This window comes from Parasteatoda tepidariorum, chromosome 7 (genome assembly GCF_043381705.1).
Source record: "Parasteatoda tepidariorum isolate YZ-2023 chromosome 7, CAS_Ptep_4.0, whole genome shotgun sequence".
Taxonomy (NCBI): Eukaryota; Metazoa; Arthropoda; class Arachnida; order Araneae; family Theridiidae; genus Parasteatoda; species Parasteatoda tepidariorum.
This window is the reverse complement of record NC_092210.1, coordinates 42,452,049-42,472,520: the sequence shown is the minus strand read 5'-3', so window position 1 is coordinate 42,472,520 and position 20,472 is coordinate 42,452,049. Positions and strand designations below refer to the sequence as shown.

General features: G+C 27.7%; 1 protein-coding gene across 4 annotated transcripts in view; it reads right to left on the bottom strand.

Annotated features, from left to right (window-relative positions):
* Window positions 1-5,819: 5,819 nt before the first annotated feature.
* The window catches only part of LOC107454704 (uncharacterized), a 17,425-nt gene continuing 2,772 nt past the window's right edge, over window positions 5,820-20,472 (bottom strand). For all 4 annotated transcript variants that reach the window (XM_043041433.2, XM_043041434.2, XM_043041435.2 and 1 more), the window contains exons 2-7: window positions 18,164-18,251; window positions 13,688-13,851; window positions 12,858-12,930; window positions 12,292-12,420; window positions 11,924-12,067; window positions 5,820-6,513 (exon numbers count right to left, since the gene is read on the bottom strand). In XM_043041433.2, coding sequence (XP_042897367.1) covers window positions 6,479-6,513; window positions 11,924-12,067; window positions 12,292-12,420; window positions 12,858-12,930; window positions 13,688-13,851; window positions 18,164-18,239 — 621 coding nt within the window. In that variant the 5' untranslated portion in view covers window positions 18,240-18,251 and the 3' untranslated portion in view covers window positions 5,820-6,478. The remainder of the gene's footprint in view (window positions 6,514-11,923; window positions 12,068-12,291; window positions 12,421-12,857; window positions 12,931-13,687; window positions 13,852-18,163; window positions 18,252-20,472) is intronic.

The following is a 20,472-nucleotide window of genomic DNA, read 5'->3' as shown; positions in this document are numbered from 1 at the left end:
ACTAAGGAAGTGTGACTCGCCTATTTTGAAATAAACTAGTGGGATGTATGCCTTAATGAGGAATAATTTTAGGGAGCAACATTCGTCTCAGCCCATAGAAGGTCCTATGAGAGATTAAAAATAATTCAATATATGGAAAAATCGGCATTTTATTACTTCAATGCAGACTATTAGTTATTGTAATTATCTCATACTCCAATTAATTTTGTGGTACTTTCGTGCACTATATAATGCATATTTATTGTCAAAATTGATTTCGAAAATTTTATATATCTGTAGTTTTTCAAAAAAAAACCTGTTAGGTTAATTTAAAAAAAAAATTGGCATCAAAAAAAAAAAAATTTCAAAAAATTTTCGAAAGGAATTGGAGTATGCAATTGCAAATTAATTAATAATTAATTAACCAATTAATTGCAATTTAATTGGAGTAGGAGATAATTACAGTAACTAATAGTCTGCAATGAAGTAATAAAATACCGATTTTTCTATATATTTAGTTATTTTTTATCTCACATAAGATCTCCAATGGGCCGAAACGAATGTTGCTCCCTGAAATTATTCCTCATAAGTCATACATCCCACTAGTATATTTGAATAAAATAATGTCAAAGTAAATTTGATTGAATTAAAATTAAATAAAACTTTTCTTCTGAATTTTTATAACTTTTGAAACTGCAAACTATTAAAGTAGCTTCATTAAAATCTTCATCAATCAATATTGAAAAATGAATAAAATGTTTGAATTAAATATGAATTATATTTCAGAAAAAAAAGAAGAAAAAAACTGTGATGCCTTTAAAGACTTTTTAAAACGATTATGTAATCCCATTAATTTTGAGTCAAATAGATTTTTTTTTTTTTTTAAAGAATATAAGGATTAATAAATTTAGATCAAATTTCAAACATGCTAAAGTTCACTTTTAGGGACTATCCACTAATTACTTGAGTAGTAATTAGTGGATATTGGCAGTAAGGCAATAGACTTAAAACTTAGGCAATAGGCTGACTTAAAAATTCTTGATTTAAGTCATTTTGGTCATCTTTTAAAAAAGAAACCTGTGTCGGGAAATTTGTTTTCTAAATATGTCCGATTGCTAATTGGAAAATATCAAAGTACACATATCAGCATCAATAAACAGTAATTTTTTTTTTTTTTTGCTTGACCCACAGCAAAACTGTTTTAGAACATTATAACATGCCATAATGTTTAGAAAAGAACTTAAAAAAAACTTCACATGCATAAAATAAAGCATTTTTAAGATACAATGCAATAATTTTAACAAATTTAAACAAATTTTGATTACCTTAAAAACTCAAAGCATTTTTAAACTGTGCATAATTTAAAAAAGAAGTTGAGACGCTTACCAGTTGCAATCCTCATATAATAAAATAACTCTCAAAACCTTGGAAGTTAATTAACATAATTAAATTAAATAAATATAAAGGTATAACAAATAAAAAAAAATTCAAAAGGTATGAATTATTTTGTCAAACTAAACAGTTAGTAAAGCATCTTACAATACCCAAGAACCTAAAAGTTTCATTGAAACGTAGAAAAATAGATTTCTGTTGCCTCTAAGTTTTCTTGGTGATAAACTATTCAAATTATTGGTGTATGCATGATAAACAATCACTACTTGCAGGAAGATATTTATTTTAGAAATATATAAGGTAATGTTGCTAATTCTTAGCTTTTTTAATATAATTTTTAAAAAAAGTAAGATTCTCAAGGGCTCCAGGACACTGCCCTAGCTTGCCAATGTGTAAAGACGGTACTACATGTAATATCACCTTATCATGTAACTTTTGTAAAATAATATTGAAAAATATTAAGAAAAACCTATTAAAAACGGTGTGCAACTTAACAATTTCTAAATTATTACTAAACAGCAATTGTGTTATATTTACTTTGATGAGCTTTACATAAAATTATTTCCAGCCAAAACTGTTCATAGGAATTAACTTTACATAATATTACTATCAGGAAGATCATTGGTGTTCTCACTGTGGAAACTGCATCCTCAGTAGACACCTATAATACGTAATGTGTATTGAATCGAATCCTCTATGTAGAGGTTATCTTGAAGAGGAAACTTCACGACATATACTTTGTGATAATGAAGTCCACTCTGCTCAAAGATTTGAGCACTTACGGAAACACTGCATTAAGACCTAAAAACTGCAAGGATGTTCCTGTAACGTGTATGCTGAATTTTATTTCAACCATAAGGCTTTCTTGCTAATCATGATTTAGAGTTTGGGTACAATAGACCTCTGGTCGATGTGCCCTGTTCTTCAGAGCTGCCCAACCTCTAATTCTATCTAATATTACTTAACAATCTGGCGAAAAACATGAACTAATTTTAAAGCAACCAAAAGTTAAATAAAAATTTAAAAAAAAAAACAGTATAAGTTGTAACGTTAACTGAATAAAATGATTATTAAAATCTAAATTTGAATTTAAGGCATTAATAACAGAAAGTTTTGGATCTTTTAACTGAGTAGATTTAAATTTTTATGTAACAATCTGCTTATCCTTAAAAAAGAAAAGCGCAACAATCAAAAATTTTTTAAACAAATTTCACATTGCAACAAAACAAGTTATAGTTACCAAATATGTAATTTTCTTGTTTGAAGCAAATCATACGTACATACTCAGGAATAAAATTTGAAAAAACTTGAAGGCTTTCATCAAAAACCCAATAAACCCCAGGTTTTTTTTTTATGAAAAACCTAGGTCGGCTGAAATGTTTTAAACTCTATATATTACACACCTGTTTAAATTTTAGTACAATCATGAATTTTAAAAAATGCTACTGTTTTCTACAAATTTATAGTTACTTATTACAAATTTATTTAATTCTTTAAGAGTTTTGGAAATAGTTTTCATTATGGATTCTAGTTCAAAAAAATTTTTTGATACATCTTTTCTTAGGGTTTTACTTGATTCCTATAAGCAGATGCATTACTAGTAAAACTGAATTTCTTGAATTCTGTCAATTTTGAAGGTCAGTGTGGGTCCTCTACTTAGGTACCTTAGAATTGTCCCACCTCTCCCCCAAAAAAAGGAAAAACCTTTCCATGCGCAGTAGTTCCCTTGGAGTATCAGTCTAGGCAAAATGCAGAATATATTAATGAAAGAACTAAAATATTAACTAAAGGACATGCTTTATTCCCCCTGCTTGTAGTCCCCTCCCACGCATCCTCTACTTGTCTTCAAGGTGTGATTCTAGATGATAAAAGAACTTTTTGTTTTAGGAACAGAACTGAAAAATTATTCCTATCAACTATAGTGATGCTGAAAAATTAAGACTTAAGAACTTTGTACCAAAATTAAGTACTTTTAAGGGTCCTTACTTTCTAAAATAAAAATTAAGCAGTTTTTAAGGACCATGGGAACCCTGATTTAAAAGTAGACCAGTGCTCAGGAAAAAATTTAAAAATCTGGTAGTAAAGTTTCTAGAAAACTCACAGCTGATGTATATATATATAGATTTCTGTCTGAGAACATTTGATAGGGATTTCGGTTCTCCACATATTAAATTGGAAAGATAAAGCAGTGGATTTTCAAATAACTTTGCAAATTATTTAAAATTTTTACAAAATTATATTAAATTATAATGGCTTGATTGGTACAAGCCCAGGGTTGGGTTTTTGCCCTCAAAAACTGCCATACCAGTGGTAAAAACCGTGTTTTAACCGGTAAAAACCGTCAAAAACCTAGTGTTTTCTTTAATTTATGGCACATAGCAGACAATATATTATTTTCACTTAATTGCCTTTATAAATGAATGTTGTAAATGATTGCTATTGATTTTGCAACTATATACATGTATTCTTATAGAAGGGTATACATTCATACTGAAATATTGTGACATACTTATTGGAAATAGTGATACTTAACCTTTATCATTATACAGTAAAACTTGTGCAAGTTGACTACTTGTGGTGCATTGTTTTAGTGGTCAACTTATAGAGGGGGCGGGTCATTGTTTACTTTTTCGTTTCCTTTATCATGTTTAAATTTTTATATAATATTTAATTTTTTTTTTTACTTGACTTAAAAATTTTATTCAGAAAATATGCAAATGAATATCTTAAATGTGTTTAAACCTGAATGAACTTCAATTTGATACATATAATTCTATTATTTAACTAATTTTTTCTAAAAAAATTATTTTGTTAGTTATGCATGTGAAGTGTTTAATAAGTATAATTTCTTAAAATATCAGAACACGAAAACATGCAATTTGAAAACTTCAACAAAATAAAATTATTTGAATACTTTAAAATTTATTTACTACACTGAAAGATCAAAGACCATAAATAAAATATCAAAGCATATTTCAGAGCATTCATTTATTCAAATGCTCACTATTGCAACTGGAAGAGCAACTTTTCAACTAACACACCTGTTTTCAATGAACGGATGAAAGAAATGGTCAAAAGCTGACCCCTTACAGTTTCCCCTGATGGTCAACTCACAAAAAGGTTTCGATTAGCTTTTTACACTATTTCACCAAACAAGTGAAATTTTAACATACATTGCAAAAATGACAGAAAATTTTCTGAATTTTTTTTCTTCTGGTAAACTTATGAGGGTTTTAGAATAGAATTTCATAATACTCCCAGACAAAATTGACTTATTTCAGTGGTCAAATTACAAGATAGACAGGTGGTCAAGCTACAAAGGTTTTGCTCCTTTATATTATATAGGAAAAATTCCATTCTTGATAATTGAGGTCAACTTATGCAGGTGCCCAACTTACAAGGGTGGTCAACTTGGCAGGTTTCACTGTAGCTTGATTTGCAAAGGATTCAAAATTTTGCATTTCTTAATTGTTAGAAATAAACAAACAAACAAAAATACTTGGAACTATTAATAAATTCAAGAACTAAAAAGAAGAATTTAAAGTTTGGCATTTCTGAAATATTAGAAATAAGCTAAACAAAACTTTCAAAACTTGTAACTACTAACAAACTCTAAGTCAGGAATGACTTGACATTCTTCAGTAATGTAATATGCCAAACAAAATGATGCTTGGAAATGTTGAAAATTTTGTTTAGTATCCTAATATTTTACTTCAAATAGTATGATTTGATATAGTAATCATGTTGGGAAAATGCAAAAATCTGTTCTTAAATATCTTTTAACAACTTTTTTTCTAATTTTATTGCCCGAAAATGAATTAATTTTAAATCATAAACAGTTAAACTCAAATTAAAATACAGTTTTATCAAAACTATGGGTTTTTGATGGTTTTAGACGTTTTTGACAGAGGGTTTTTTGACATGACGGTAAAAACCATGGTATAAATCGGTAAAAACCATCATGAGTCAAAACTTGCCAACCCTGTACAAGCCATTAAAAAAAGTATTTTTTGAAAAATATCTTGCTGAAAAATTTTTTCCAATTGAAATAATTAGCTCACTAATTATATAAAATTAAGATTTCAAACTACATATGCACCACCTTTATGTCCCTTGGATGAGAAATAATTTTTGATATAACAAGGAAATAATTGCCATTATTTAAGAAAAAATAAAAAGTTCATTTATCATACTTTCTAATGGTGGGAGATTGAAAGTCCAGTCAAATTTACAACTAGTTGTAGCATTTGAGGCTAACAGCTGCATTAAAGAATCAGAAAAAATGTGTGAGTTTTGAAATACTAACACTTACCAGAAACACTGTTTATGATAGTTCCACACATGAAATATATATATATTAATGTATTGTTGAAATCAGTTTACTTATATAAGAAGACATTTTTATTTGCCAAGATGCTTACTACTACTAGTATTAAAAGAATAGAACATTTTTATTCAAAAAAGTAAACTTTTAATTTCTTCTACTTACATGGTATAACATATGAAACAGTACATGAAATTAAACAGGGTACAAACACTATGTTAAATTTCTTCGAATAGAGTCTTAACACAGTACAACCAAAACAGAACACTAGTAGGCATTCAAAAAGGAATTAAGCTTTACACCTTTTCCACTTACTAATGGGTAAAATTTTTATTTTTTATAAGTTAATAATTTCTGGTAAGTGAAAGAAGCTTACAACTGTGTAAACACCATGTTAGATTTCTTCCATTTAAGTGGTATATCATAATTCAAAGAACATTTGTAAAAGCCAATTTTGATACACAAAATTTCTGGCAGTTGCACTGGAAATAAGCTCTATTTCTTATAGAGGAAATATAGCAATGTAAGAACAGAATAATAAGAACTTTCAAATACTCTATTTTAAAATCCTTATTATTAATATAAAATATACAATAAATGGTACAAATAATTTGAAAAATTTTATGGTAATTTATACAAAATTTTGACTAAAATAAATATATTTAGTCAAAAAAAAAGTGTCTATAAATGAAGTGAAAAAATTCTGTTAAAATTTCAATTCTAGTCTGTATGAAGACTTGGAAAGGGATTAAATGGAATAGGTATTTCAACAAACACGTTTTTTTAAGGCACAGGTGGTGATGGAGGAGTATGGAAATCTAGAAAGAGGAAAAAAATTGAGCGACTATGATACCGTTGAAAAATAGAAATACAAATGTTATATTTCTAGTGCAAATTTAATTCCTACAATTCTTAGTAATCAGATATTAATACTTTTTCTTATTAACAGACTTGCTCAAAAAAGGTAACATTCTTTCCAGTTTAAATTTAATATTACAAGCCAGGGAAGTTAAGATTTTCTTTTAGGTCACCCGTGAAAACTTTTTACAGAATATTTAATGGCTTGTTCTGCAAATTGAACATTGATGACTTTTTAATGAAATTAAGTGATTAGCATTTCAGAGAAACTAATTCTTTTTCCAAAGAAAGCAGGGGAAAAAAGATTATTAGGATAAAAGTATGAAAATGTGGCAAATTTTCACACTTTAAACAAGCACAATTTTAACCAGAATTTAAAAATTCTTGAATATTTGACATATGAGGAATGTGCTAGACTTATAATGCCTTATTTTCTGGCGCCAGGATTCACACCGTAATTTATAATTTAAGATTTTAATTAATTTAAGAATTAATTAAGAATAATTATTAGGATAATTTAAGAATTTAAGATTTTTTTCAGGGACTTTTCAAAGGTATTATGCAATTTTTAAAAAATTAGTACCAAATTAAAAAAATTTAAAATCTATATTCAATAGATAATTAAAACAATTCAAATAGATAACAACTGAAAAGCATTTTTTTTTTAAAAAAAAAGTTTAAACTTATCATAATTGCGCAAATTGTTATCAATGTTTCAAGATTTGTAAGTACAGCAGTATATTGCGCACAAACCTTTTGTATTAATTTTAAAGATAACAAAAAGTTACATGAAGATTTTACTTGAATTTTTAAAAAAGAAGTAGTCCGAATTTTTATGAAAAAATGTATTTAGAGGCTTATTTGAAATAAGTTTACTATTACGCATATCAATTTAATAGTTAAAAAAGCTAATTATACTAAATTTAAAACTGTGGCCATTACCTAAGAAGCACTTGAAACTTCAAAACTCTTCAATAAAACAAAGCCTTTTTTTGAATCTTTCTCTTTGTTAAAACTTTAAAATAGTACACTAATTACAAATTACTTAAATTTTATTACAAAACCAATCATAAAAAAACAAAATCAGATACAAGAAAGTAAATAACAAAAAATACCAATTAAGTTTCAATTTCCTTGTTTCATTTAATTTTACAACTTTATTTTAGGGCAAAATTTGTAAAACATCTTTAAAATTTTTACTAAAAAATCAAAAATCAGATCCAAGTAAAATTAGATAAAAATTTAAAGATAATAAAAGCAGTTAGTTAAATTATACCAATTTCTAATCAATAGTAGGCAAGTTCAAATAATTAGGAGATAAAATTATTTTTTTCAGAATTTAGGAAAAAAACATATTTCAGGGTTGCTACAGTAAAAAATGATAAAAAATAGTTGCTTTTAGTAGCCTCAAGCATAAAAATAGTCGCCTAAAACTATGAAAATAGTCGCCTAAACAGGAACACAAATTTATCAAAATTAGTAGCCAAATAACTAAAACTATAGCTTAATTGTCAAATACCACAATTAAGATTGGGTGATATCAGAAATTTATCAAAATTAGTAGCCAAATAACTAAAACTATAGCTTAATTGTCAAATGCCACAATTAAGATTGGGTGATATCAGAAATTTTAAATCATGATGCATCGTCTCCTAGACGTCGCGATATAGCGATGTATCGCGATTTAGCATATGTTGAAAAATTACCTATGGAAAATCTTTAAATCAATCAAAAATAAATAAAAAGGAATAAATATCACAAAAGAAAATATTAATTCTAAACATATTCTACTATAACATCAATCTCATTGCTTAATTTTTCAATCAAAATAGTAAAGAAGTCAAAGTAAAAGCAAACCCAAGCTTTATTTCATTTTTCTTAAATAAAAAATAATTTAAGATTTATTGGTTTAAAAATAATAATACTGTAACAATATATTTTACATACATGCATTAAAAATTAAAAGAAAAAAAAGCGAAAGTAGAAAACAAATCAAAGAAATTTTCACTTTAGAAAAAAAAATATATACTTTAAAAAAAAAGAAAGCTGCTATCTGCTTCATAAAATAATTGCCTGCTTTTATTAACAAATAATTATATGCTTAAATTAATCAACAATCTTCTCCTTTTATTTTATTTTTATAAAAAGACCATTTTTAACGAAAGCAGATGTGATTTCACATCAAGAAAACTTAATGATACCGCATTTCTAAAAAATCCTAATTTATTCAACAAAAAAAAAATTGTTTTGTTAATCGATGGCAAATAGATGATTATAACTGGTGATTAAAAAACGTTTTGCTCATAATAAATAATGTATTATCGGAAATAATAAAGCAATTCATCATAATAAATCAAGGATAACTGAGTAACTAAAGTGGATTTAAAATAAATCTCACGTGTCAACACTCTTAGCTAGAAGTTTCAAGTTCCTTAATTCGGACATTCATTGATATGCGTGTGTAACACATTTTCCCCACCCCATCGTAAATCAAAGAGAAAACGAAATCAGCATACCACTCCTTTAAGTTTGATTGACAGCAGCTTATCAGAAAAACAACCGACACACAGGAGAAAATAAACACATTTGTCCCTTCCCTAACCCCTCTGGATCTAATTCCACTTTCTTTTACTTTTCATAATCGTTATACTTCAAAATAGCGGGAAAACCAAGCAAAATTCTTCCCGGTTTTCTGGATTATTAAATACCGCTACTTTTAATATATCCCTTAACTTAGTATAAATTTTTTTAAATAGTGTTTTTTTTTTAATTAATAGACTAAATCTAAAAAACATTAGCCTTTTTCGTATTTATTGGAAGAAAAAAAAATATGTGCAGTACCGAAAGTAAAAATAAAAATAAATTTTGCTTTATTTATCCTTATTTTAATAAAATCAATGAAATAAAAAAAGGAAATTTTATAAAAAATTAAAACAATAAATTTAAAAATTATTAAAAAAATGCCACTTTAAAAACGACAAAATATCACTTAATTTTTTATTTATTTAAGAAAATAATTAATCATTTTAAATATAAAAAAACTCAAACTACGTTTCTTACCTATGCATGTTAACTAAAGCTCACTTACCTAAAATGTGTTATGAAGAGGACACTGGTATGGTAGAAAAAATCATCATATAGATATACAATTAAAAATAAACTTGACTTCACTAACTTCACTTCCACTTGAACGAACAAATAATGAAGGAACACAGATTTTTTTTTTCTTCAATGAGGTGAAATAACAAGGGAGGAATTAGCGTGATGACGTCACTGAACACAGGCACGTGGTAGGCGGCATTACGTACGTGTTAGTGAGGGGACTGGAAAGTAATGTTCATTTTTGCGAAAAAACTTCACCAAAAGTAAAAAAGTCTCCCAATAGTCGCTTATTCCTGAAAATAGTTGCTTTTTTTAGCCTTTTCAGGCAAAAAAAAGTCGCCATAGTCGCCTAAGGTCGAAAATAGTAGCAAATAGTTGCATTTTAGTCGCCTGTGGCAACCCTGTTTCGTGTAATTTGTAAATTGTTTAATACATTTCATGACATTTTAAGACAAATTTTCAATAATTTCCTCTACTAAGCATCAAGTGTTTCAGAAAGCAAATGTATGAAAGGTGCATAAGTGGATGCTTCAAATTTAGGAGTACAAAATCAGATCCGCACATTGAAAAATATATTTAATTTTTAAAAATGAATATGATTGATCTAATATCCCTTATTTCTTCTATTTTTCTATATTTAAATGTCTGTTCACATTAATTATAAAAGAGTATGTATTCTTGATTAAGGTTTTCTTTTTTAAAACTAGCATACTTTAACTTAATGTTCTTCAAACAAAACATCAGCTCATTTAACATTTTCAATTTTAATTTAATTTTCCAATGCTTTAAGATTGTGAAGTGCAAATATGCTATAGTTCACGAGCAGGAATATATATAACTATGTACAAATTTTAAGATTACAGTACTAAAATAAAAGTATAGGTAACATTTGATTACCTGCATGCAAGTAAATTCATTATTTTATTTTATTTAATGTTTTTGGATAGAGACATTTTGTTTTATAAAAAGAAATAAATAAAAAACTGGAATAAATAATAATAAAAATTCTTGAATTTACTAGTGCTTTTCTAGCCGATAATAACCTTAAAAAAATTATTTAAAATCTCTATTTGTTTTGCTTAAAATTATTTTAAGTTATGAAGATAACATCATTAAAATAAAAGTAGGCATATGTAGAGGCTGTTGGTTGCGACTGCGACAGCTCAGATAGCATGAAAAGCTGAGGTAGAAGGATCGAGGATTGGATCGAAGACCGAAGGTAGGAGGAAGAACCGAAATATTTCCTGCGCGGATGAATACCGGGGGAGGAGCATCAACCGGCGGCCAAGGCAGGGAGTGAAAAGGCTGATGTCCAGTACTTAAGCAGATGACAGTTTGCCTTCGAGAGACTTGTTGTGCAGCGTCCCAGAACTTCGTACCAATATTCCATTTCCATCCGGTGACTCCCACCTGCAGTATGATATATTTACAACCGAAAGTTTAAGTTTTAATTGTTCTTTTAATAACAACTTTTAAATGTTTTTTTAATGAATAACCTATTAATTTGAGTTTGTGAAGTTTCATTGGTTGCCATATTGTTTCATTTGACGTCTTACACTCCCATCACCGAAACATATACAGCATATTTCAATTAGCTGTGTCCAACAAAAGTAAATTTTTTATTTTAATATTTTGAGTTATAGCCATTTTGTTTTATGTAATACAGGGTGCATAGCCAAATTATTCAACAAAAAATAAGCACCTTCTAGACACTTTTCAAGCACTCAATAAATATTTTTAAGCATTTTAAAAAAATATAATTAGGCAGGTTTGGAAAGCTTTTGACAATTGATGGTTTTATCTTGTTTTAACCGTCATGTCAGAAAAAAAAAGCTTTTGTCATTGTTTTTGACAATTGTCATAAATCATGAAATTTTGAATCATGTAAAACGAATGGCGTTTTCATACGCTACGGATGAACAATACACCAAAATAGATTGGGGTTGAATGAATTGTGAAATTGTTAAATCGAACAATGTGAACTGTGTCTTTTTGCATAATTTGTAGCCAAAATTAACATGATAAAGAAAAATCTCATTTTGAAAAAATTAAATACTTTTTAAAAACGCCCAATGAAAAAAAGCACCTTTAAGGGCTTTTAAAAAATGAAAATTGAAAATAAGCACCTTTAAGCACTTTTTAAAAACATTACCCACACTGTAATATAAATAAATTGTGAAGATTATTTGCAACCACCTAATCAAAAATTACCTAAAGAATTTATATCAAATTAATTAAGAATCTTTTTTTATCTAAGCTAAAAATTACCAGAAAAATCTAAAGTGAAGTTTAGTATGGCTTCCTTTTCCGCAGTCTCATTAATAATTCTTCCTACATAACTGGTTCCATCGAAGAAATCAAGTTCATCTCTAGGTAATCCTAAATCTTCTGGTATAATATCTTCACCCTCATCTAAATACAATGCAAATTATTAACAAACAGTCAAAAGAAATAAAATGAGCACAAACAAATAAGGAAAACTAAGTGTTTATCATCCATATTCCATTTTAATACACAATAACTTTTTTCTTCATCAATTACAAAGTTAAAATTAAATTAATTTATCATTTTTCACTTTTAAGAACCTTTTCACTAATTAAGAATCTTTTTACATCTAAGTTTAAAATTACCAGTACCATCAACACGAAATTCCAGTATGTAATTCTCAGTCCTATCAAATCTTTCTAAACATCCGGTTCCATCGTAGATATCAAGTTCATCTTTAGTTAACCCTAAATCTTCTGGTATATCCTCTTCATACTCATCTAAATACAATGCAAGTTATCAATAAACAGTCAAACGAAATACAATGAGCACAAACAAGTAAGGAAAACTAAGTGTTTATCATTCATGTTCCATTTTAGTACACAATAACTTTATTCTTTATCAATTACAAAGTTGAAATTAAATTAATTTATCATTTTTCACTCGAAAAAAAGATTTCAGCAAACTGTTACCAGCAAGTTCTAATTTGTTTATTATTAATATGTATATTATTTTAAAGAAATTAGTTGATTGAGAAAAGAGAGTCATTGGAAATAATAGATCTAAGATGAAATACATTTTTCAATTTAGGATGTTTGAACTAAAATTCACAGATACTTTCCTTATAAGATAAATGAAATAACTTCAGAAAAAATATTAAAGAGAAAACTATAAAGATACAATGGCTTTGAACAAATTAAAATTGTTTATAACATACCTTTTGGTCCCTTATAAATATACATATTTTCAATTTCAGGGCACACTTTTACATCTTCAGATTTCTTCGTCTCCTAAAAGAAAAACAATATTGTAGTAAACATTCATAGCAAATACTTTGGCAGACACCTGGCGTAACTGAAAATAAAGAAAACAAATAATAATACTGAAATGGCATGAAAATCCTAATTTGTCTGCCAGTTTTGGAATATAAATGATTAAGCAAGATACTGAAAACTCTCACTGAATAAAGTAAACACTGAATAAAGTAAAAATGCTAAATAAAATATGTTTGTTTAGGAAACAGATAAAGAAATATTTAAGGAATTAATTTATATAAACATGATGCGGTTGTTTTCTTCTCATAAATATATCAACCTACTCTTGTTAATTTTCCAATTTCTTTGAATTTCTTTCTTTCTTCAGAAAAAATTTATTACAACAGTTCTTTGAGTACCATACAAGGAAAATAACGATATGCTTGTTTAGAGTATATTTTACAAAAATATATATGATTTTGGAGGATAAAAATGCATCTGAGAGTTAAGGACTGTTGAAAGAACTCGTACAATAAAATAATAAATTTTTAACATATTTGAATTAGTTTATGTGATTAGGTCTGTAATTGATTATAATATCAGGAATTGGAATGAATAAAATAAAAGTAAATATGAATGTACCCATTAAGTAGCTGAACAGTAGCCAGTCCTGAGTTGCAAAGGAAAAAATAGTTTCTCTTTAGCTAATAAGTTAAGCCTTTTTAAATTTAACACCTATCTAATATTAAATTAAACATAAATGAATATTAAAACAGATGGAAAGGCAACTAACCTTCAATACATCTTCTTGATTCTTTACTTCAATTTCTGGACAACTTTTCATAGTAGGAGAAGACTCTTTTTTACTTTTTTCTACAGAATCAGGATTTGACTTTGTTTCACAGTAAATATTTGTTGATATTGTCAGATCAGCATTTTTATGATTATCAGCAGAGTCTAGTAAGGAAAAAATTTTACATTTTCAAAAGCTGATACATGGTGTATTATTAAAATTAGATTAATAAAATAAATGGTAATACATTATAGCTTGGAAAAGCTGGTCTGCTGATATTAGGTACTAGATATTACTAGATATTAGGTACTTTATTAAATCTAATATAGATGTTGAAGTTACTTACCTAAAAGTATATACATATATGTAGGTAATGTTGGAAATAAATAAGAGTTGAAATTATTTAAGTATTAAATCTCATTATCCAAAATAAGCAGCCTCTAAAAACATAAAGTGCGCAATCATTTACAATCTTTTTCAAAGAAATGATATAACATTAAATCTTATAAATATGCATTAACAAATGTATTACGACATTTGCTTTCAACATTGAATTTTTTTCTTCTATAGCTGAACTTTGAAAATATTAATTACTTTACATCTTGAAAGACTCCAGTCCTATTCTTTATAAAAAGGTGTTTTAAATTTATAAGTGCATTTTATTAAATATCCCTCATCCATAACAATAAAATATACCGTATATTCCGGCGCATAACGCGCCCCGGCGTGTAATGCGCACCCATAATTTCTATTAACTTTCTTTAAATTTTAAGATATAATCTTCGTATAACGTGCACGAAAATTTGGATTGTACATGTGCAATATCTCGTCTAGTATCAATAGATAACCAGAAAGCCTTTTAGTGTGGGACATGTTTAGGTCCCACCTTACAGATAATACAAAAAAATTGTTGAAAGAATGTAATACCGATATGGCAGTTATTCCGGGCGGAATGACACTATTAGTTCAGCCATTGGACGTATGCTTAAACAAACCATTTAAAGCCAATTTAAAAAATACAGTGGAACACTTGGATGTTGGAGGGCAAGAAAACCTTTACGAAAGGAGGACATATGCGTCATACAAGTTTGGAAACAGTGTGCGAATTGATACTAAAAGCATGGGATGAAATTAAGCCTAAGATGGTTAGAAAATCATTCAAAAAATGCAGTATTTCAAATAATCTGGTCGGATCAGAAGATGGCTGTTTATTTTTGGATAAGGGTAACACAGATGATGAAGATTAAACAGATTGTGATGACGTGCCTGAAGAAATAACGGAAGACGAATATAATGAACTATTTATGTAATAACGAAAATCAATAAAGTATATAGGTAAAGGTATGTTATTTCTTTAAAATAAAAGTATTTTTCTATAGTATTTAAATTTTTTTAATCTATAATTTTTTATATTTGGCGTATACCGCGCACCCGTAAATTCCAATGTTATTTTTTGTATTAAAAGTGCGCGTTATACGCCGGAATATACGATATTTAATATGCTCTTAAAGCATTACAGGCGAATCTGGCAGGATGTTAATGTTTATAAAATAAAGTTTTGGAGAATTTATTAGATTAAAGAACTTTATATTTGAAAATTTTCTTTGCCATATTAAATCATCACCAGTTTTGAATGGAGAAAATGAATTTAACATGTGTGTAAATTAGGACAGGTAGAAGTCTGTCTTTTTTTAATAAAAACATAAAGCTGTGAAATTAAAGTATTAAAATCTTGAAAGGAAAAACAAAAAATATTCTTGCCAACATTAATTTTCACTTTTTTGTGAGGGTTGGGAAACATTTTCAAGCAAGATGAAGTTTTTCAACAGGAAATGAAAACAAAATATATAATTGCAAAGCAACATTATGTATACCCCGCTAATAATGGAAAAGAATGGAAGAATGAATTTTGGTCATTTGGTTGCCCAACTTGATACCTGTACTTGTACAGTACAAATCAAAAAAAAAAAAAAANAAAAAAAAAAAAAAAAAAAAAAAAAAAAAAAAAAAAAAAAAAAAACGAATTTCATTTTCCTCCTAAGCACATATAAATATTTGTTTTATGTATATATTCTAAGCTCGTACATCATTTAACGTGTTTCCCATAGATGAATTGTCTTTGCCAGCTTTTAGAGTAAAAGGAGAAATAGTTTTGGAAATATCATCTGTGGAATGTAAGCAATATTTACGAACTTTCAACGTTGTGATTAATACAAAATTCAAATTTTGAATTATTAATCAAATATTTACCAACAAAGCGTAGAATTAAATGTTAAAATCTAATTGGTGATCTGTAAAAGAACTTTTTTTTAAAATTAAATTTGTTATTAAAGGTGAAAATAAAATCCAGAAAATTAGCATCAATGCAACAATTGTAATGATTTTGCAGAGAAAAAAATAATTCATTGCTAACAAAAAATAATACGAAAGCTTTCAGAAAAAAATTACAAGAAAAAATCTATTATTAAATTACAACAAATTATTCCTTGGAGAATTTTATAAAGATAAAAATACTAAAACATTTTGTTAAAAGAAAAATTGCCCCCAAAGCATCCGAACAAACTTGAAAGATAAAGGAATTCAGCCCACGGACTAGAAGAAAATTTTAAAAAAAACTTTTATAAAGAGAAGCAAATATCCTAACCCTTTCTTCCACCTCCACCACAATCTTTACCTTTCCAAAACTGCATAGTCCCATAAAGAGGTCAAAAGTTTCCCCATTCATTTAGCAACCACAGGAGAGTTTCATATGGCATTCAGTTTAGCAGGGTGATAATGTAGAGAATTTTAATAAAAGCAAAGTATTGCCAAATTGATAATATTTCAATTGTTTGACGATAAATTTCCATCTAAATAAGGTGGGTATAATGGATGGTAAAATAATTTAATTTGAAGAAAAATTCCAGCCTTTTTTTTAAATTCCCTGATTTTTCCAGTACAAAAAAATCCTTGATAATTCCAGGTTTTCAAGGTGCGTAGCCACCCTGAGAGATTCATTGTCAGTAGCGAAATTCTCTGTCAGCATGGCTAGGAATTTTGCTACTTCACAAATCGTAACTTAACAAATCTGTCAGTGAATATATGCAGCAGACAGATTTTTTGCAGATTAAAAATGCACCACTGACCGTTTCTCCTGCGTGGCAGGCTATTTATAAAATTAGAACATTTTAAAGACATAGAACTGACAGTACAATTTCCCTACACAACTGAAACTGAGCAAAGTGGTTCCCAAGGAATCCCAAGACACGACACAAGCTCTCGTTGTGATGCACGCTTTACCTATTAGCGTACACAACAAAACGGATCTTACTTGAAAAACAACCCTCGTAAATACTAAAAGAAAAATAATAATAAATAAAAATTACTCCATATCACATGCAAAATCTGGGCATGTTACAGGAAATATAATTTTCAAGCTCTGCTGTAAACTATCATTATATAAAATCTAAAGGAACATATTTTTATAACAATTCATACATCATTTGAATAATGTTTTCAAAATATACTTCAAAAATAAAAGAACATTATAAGATTTATGCATTTTAGTGGTAAGAAAATCCAAGTCATGTATGTTATACAATCCAAGTCATCTAAAATTTGATATAATACAAACAGAAAAATTGTCTTTGCTATTCAGTAAATAACAAATTAATATAAATATGACGAAAATAAAAAAAAATTGTTTTATATACAAATACTATCAATGGCAAGACATGTATGCACCTATGCTGTGTAGACAAAGACACAGTAACATCAGATAATACATAATTCAGCAAGTACCAGGATTTATTATCAAATAAAAGATCTTTATCAGTTTTTAAAAAATACAAATTAAGGACTCACTTTTACTTTGAGAAATATTTCAGAAAAATAAAAATATATTAATGTAAGGTAAGATTCCTTACGCAAGATTTGAAGCAACTGCATATGTTTTTTTAGATACTACAAATCTTTGCGTTTTCTTGGTTCGCTTTTACAAAGTTACAGGCACACTGACATAGCATGTTGCAGGAATATAGACATGCTAGATAGATCAATAAGAACGAAATACAAAATGAAGAGGTTTCGTTATTACAAAATGTTAAAACAAATCATGCGATTTTATAAGAATTTATGATTTAGTAAAAAAATTTATTTTATTAGTTTTTGTTTAACATTTTTGCTATTTAATTGTACTGGGTCCATAAGAAACAAAATATTTAACCAAAAAAAGTTTAACTTTTATATTATTCACATCAAATGGAAATATTTTTTAAGTTTTATTTTGTGGTCAAAGTTAAGATGCAATTTTATTACATTATTCTTAATTTACGGGTTTTTGTAAAATTTCTTATTTTCATTCGTTTGATATTTTTCCTCAGACACGAGCATTTTACCAAAATTAATGCTTGTACATATCTAATTAATTACTTCAAATCTTACGTATAACCTTAAGTGAAAAATCTCCTAAATGTAATTTATTGCCTCTTTACATACTTAGTTTTCTATCTTTGGCCACAGAAGTCAAAACATTCTCTTTGGAATCTCTGAATATCTGATGAGCAGACAGCATTTTAAATAAAATCTGTTAAAAAAATATTTAATCAGTATAATAAGATTTTTTTCTAATATTGTAAATAAAAAAACATATTCTGCATGATTGGAGTTATGAAATATATTTGGAAGTGATTGAATTGTTGGGCACTAATCATAATTTCCCTTGCATTGTAAATAAAATCTAAGGAGCTGTTACAGTAGGGAACCGATTATCCGGAACGATCGGGACCATCGTTATTCCGGATAACTGATTTTTCCGGTTTTCTGAATCGCTACAAAAAGCCGTTTTTTTATTGCCAAACTCAACTAAAAAAAAATTATTTGGAAATAATCTTAAAAAGAAGAAAAAACAATGAAGTAAGACACTAATGACTATTTCCAAAATGATGGTAAGGTAAACATCTTTCAAAAAAGAAAGAAAAATCCTGAAATCTTATGAGGAAAAAAAAATTTTTTTTTCCTAAAATGGAGGGAAAATTTATCGAATTTCATTCCGGTTATTTGGTTTTCTGATTTCCGGATAACGGGTTCTGTACTGTACTATATTAAAGAAAAAATTAAATACAGTAGAACCTCATCAAGACAAAATATGAGGGTAGTGAAAAAACAACTGAATGTTAAAGAAAAAAAAGTATACTGATACATTAAAAGTAAAAAGCAAACTGATACATTACTGATAAAACAGTAAAAAGCATTTATGGTGATTTTAAATACAAATCACTAAAGCATATAACAGGGGTGGCCAAGCTTCCCGATAGTCGAGTAATTTTTCAAAATTCGAAATTTTTTGCGAGCCACAATTTAAATACGTATTTAAAAGGTATGTAAAAAAGATATTAAATAATTTTTTTTACAGAAATCATATTTATTGAAAACATGTAAATAAAAGTACTTTGATTCTGGTACAAATTTCCAAAATTCAGTAATCGACGTCCAATTATATTTTAATTGTAGAACTTGATCTTCTTGCATCTCTATTAATTTTAATTCTCCAGATCCTTTTTAGGTCATAATTATACTGGAAATGGAAAACTCACCTTGAATTAAGTCAATTTCAAATGGATTCCGAAAAAAATGAAGAGACGATTTAAATATTTCAAATCTTGAAATCCATTTTGGAATTCCGTCAATATTCCATCGAGCTTACTTTTCTTAGAAAAAAGGAATAAATTATTGGTAGATCGTGTTAATCGGTCTGGAGTCAGTCGATTACGCCACTGTTTATGTTTGTTGCCGCAGTTTTTGATTAGTCATATCATTCTTAACTTGGACAAAAATGAAATTTGTTACAATGTTGCACTTAGTTTTTCATATTTGTTGTCAGTAATTTAAAAGACATTTTGAAACACATACGGAGCAACAACAGTTTTTTAAAATATAATAACATTAAAATGAAAAGAGAACTCGGGTACATTTATCGAGAGCCACAAATAATCCTTTTAAGAGCCGCAATTTGGCCACCCCTGGCATATAACTTTCTACAGATATCAATTATTCTTTGATATCTGTAGAAAATTATATGCAAGAAATTTGAAATTTTGCAAGATTGCTGGCTAATATTTCCCTTTTGCTGCAATCTCCATCTTTTTTTTTTTAAATCCTATCACTAACAAATGTAAAATCTTTATATTAGTTCAGAGCACTTCAATATAATTAGGACAATAATGTGTTAGAAAACTAAAATGCTCATTAAAAAATTTAACCATCAGCAGAAAAAAACAATTCTCTTTCCCAAGAGTAATCACCAAAGTTAGTGCCACAGCACACTTTGTAGTCAAATATCCAAGATCACTAAAATGTTCAGTTGTCAATAAAAAATTGGAGATAGACATGAATAAAAGGCATTTTCCTTTCCCCGCTAAAGTTCCAGGTAGAAACCCATTATCCTCATTACACTGTTTAGGATTGGTTATAAACTAGTTTTAATGAAGTGTCGCAGTAAAGGTCAAAATGAGGAATTAATTTTTATTAGGTGCAACATTTATTTGTCTTGAAAGGGAGATATATGTTTTTGTGTTCCTTTTAAACAATTGAAATATTATTGTTTTCAAAGATAAATTGATTGAAAAACTTTTCCTTCATCTCAAAAAAAATCATATTATGTATTTATCTTAATGCTGTTTTTCGTAGCTCTGTTGTTGCCAAGGGAAATGACAAAGCCATAGTTTAAGTGTCTTACACTTGAAGCAATGCAATTATTCCAAACTATATATATATATACATAAAGAGGTCAAAAGTTTCCCCATTCA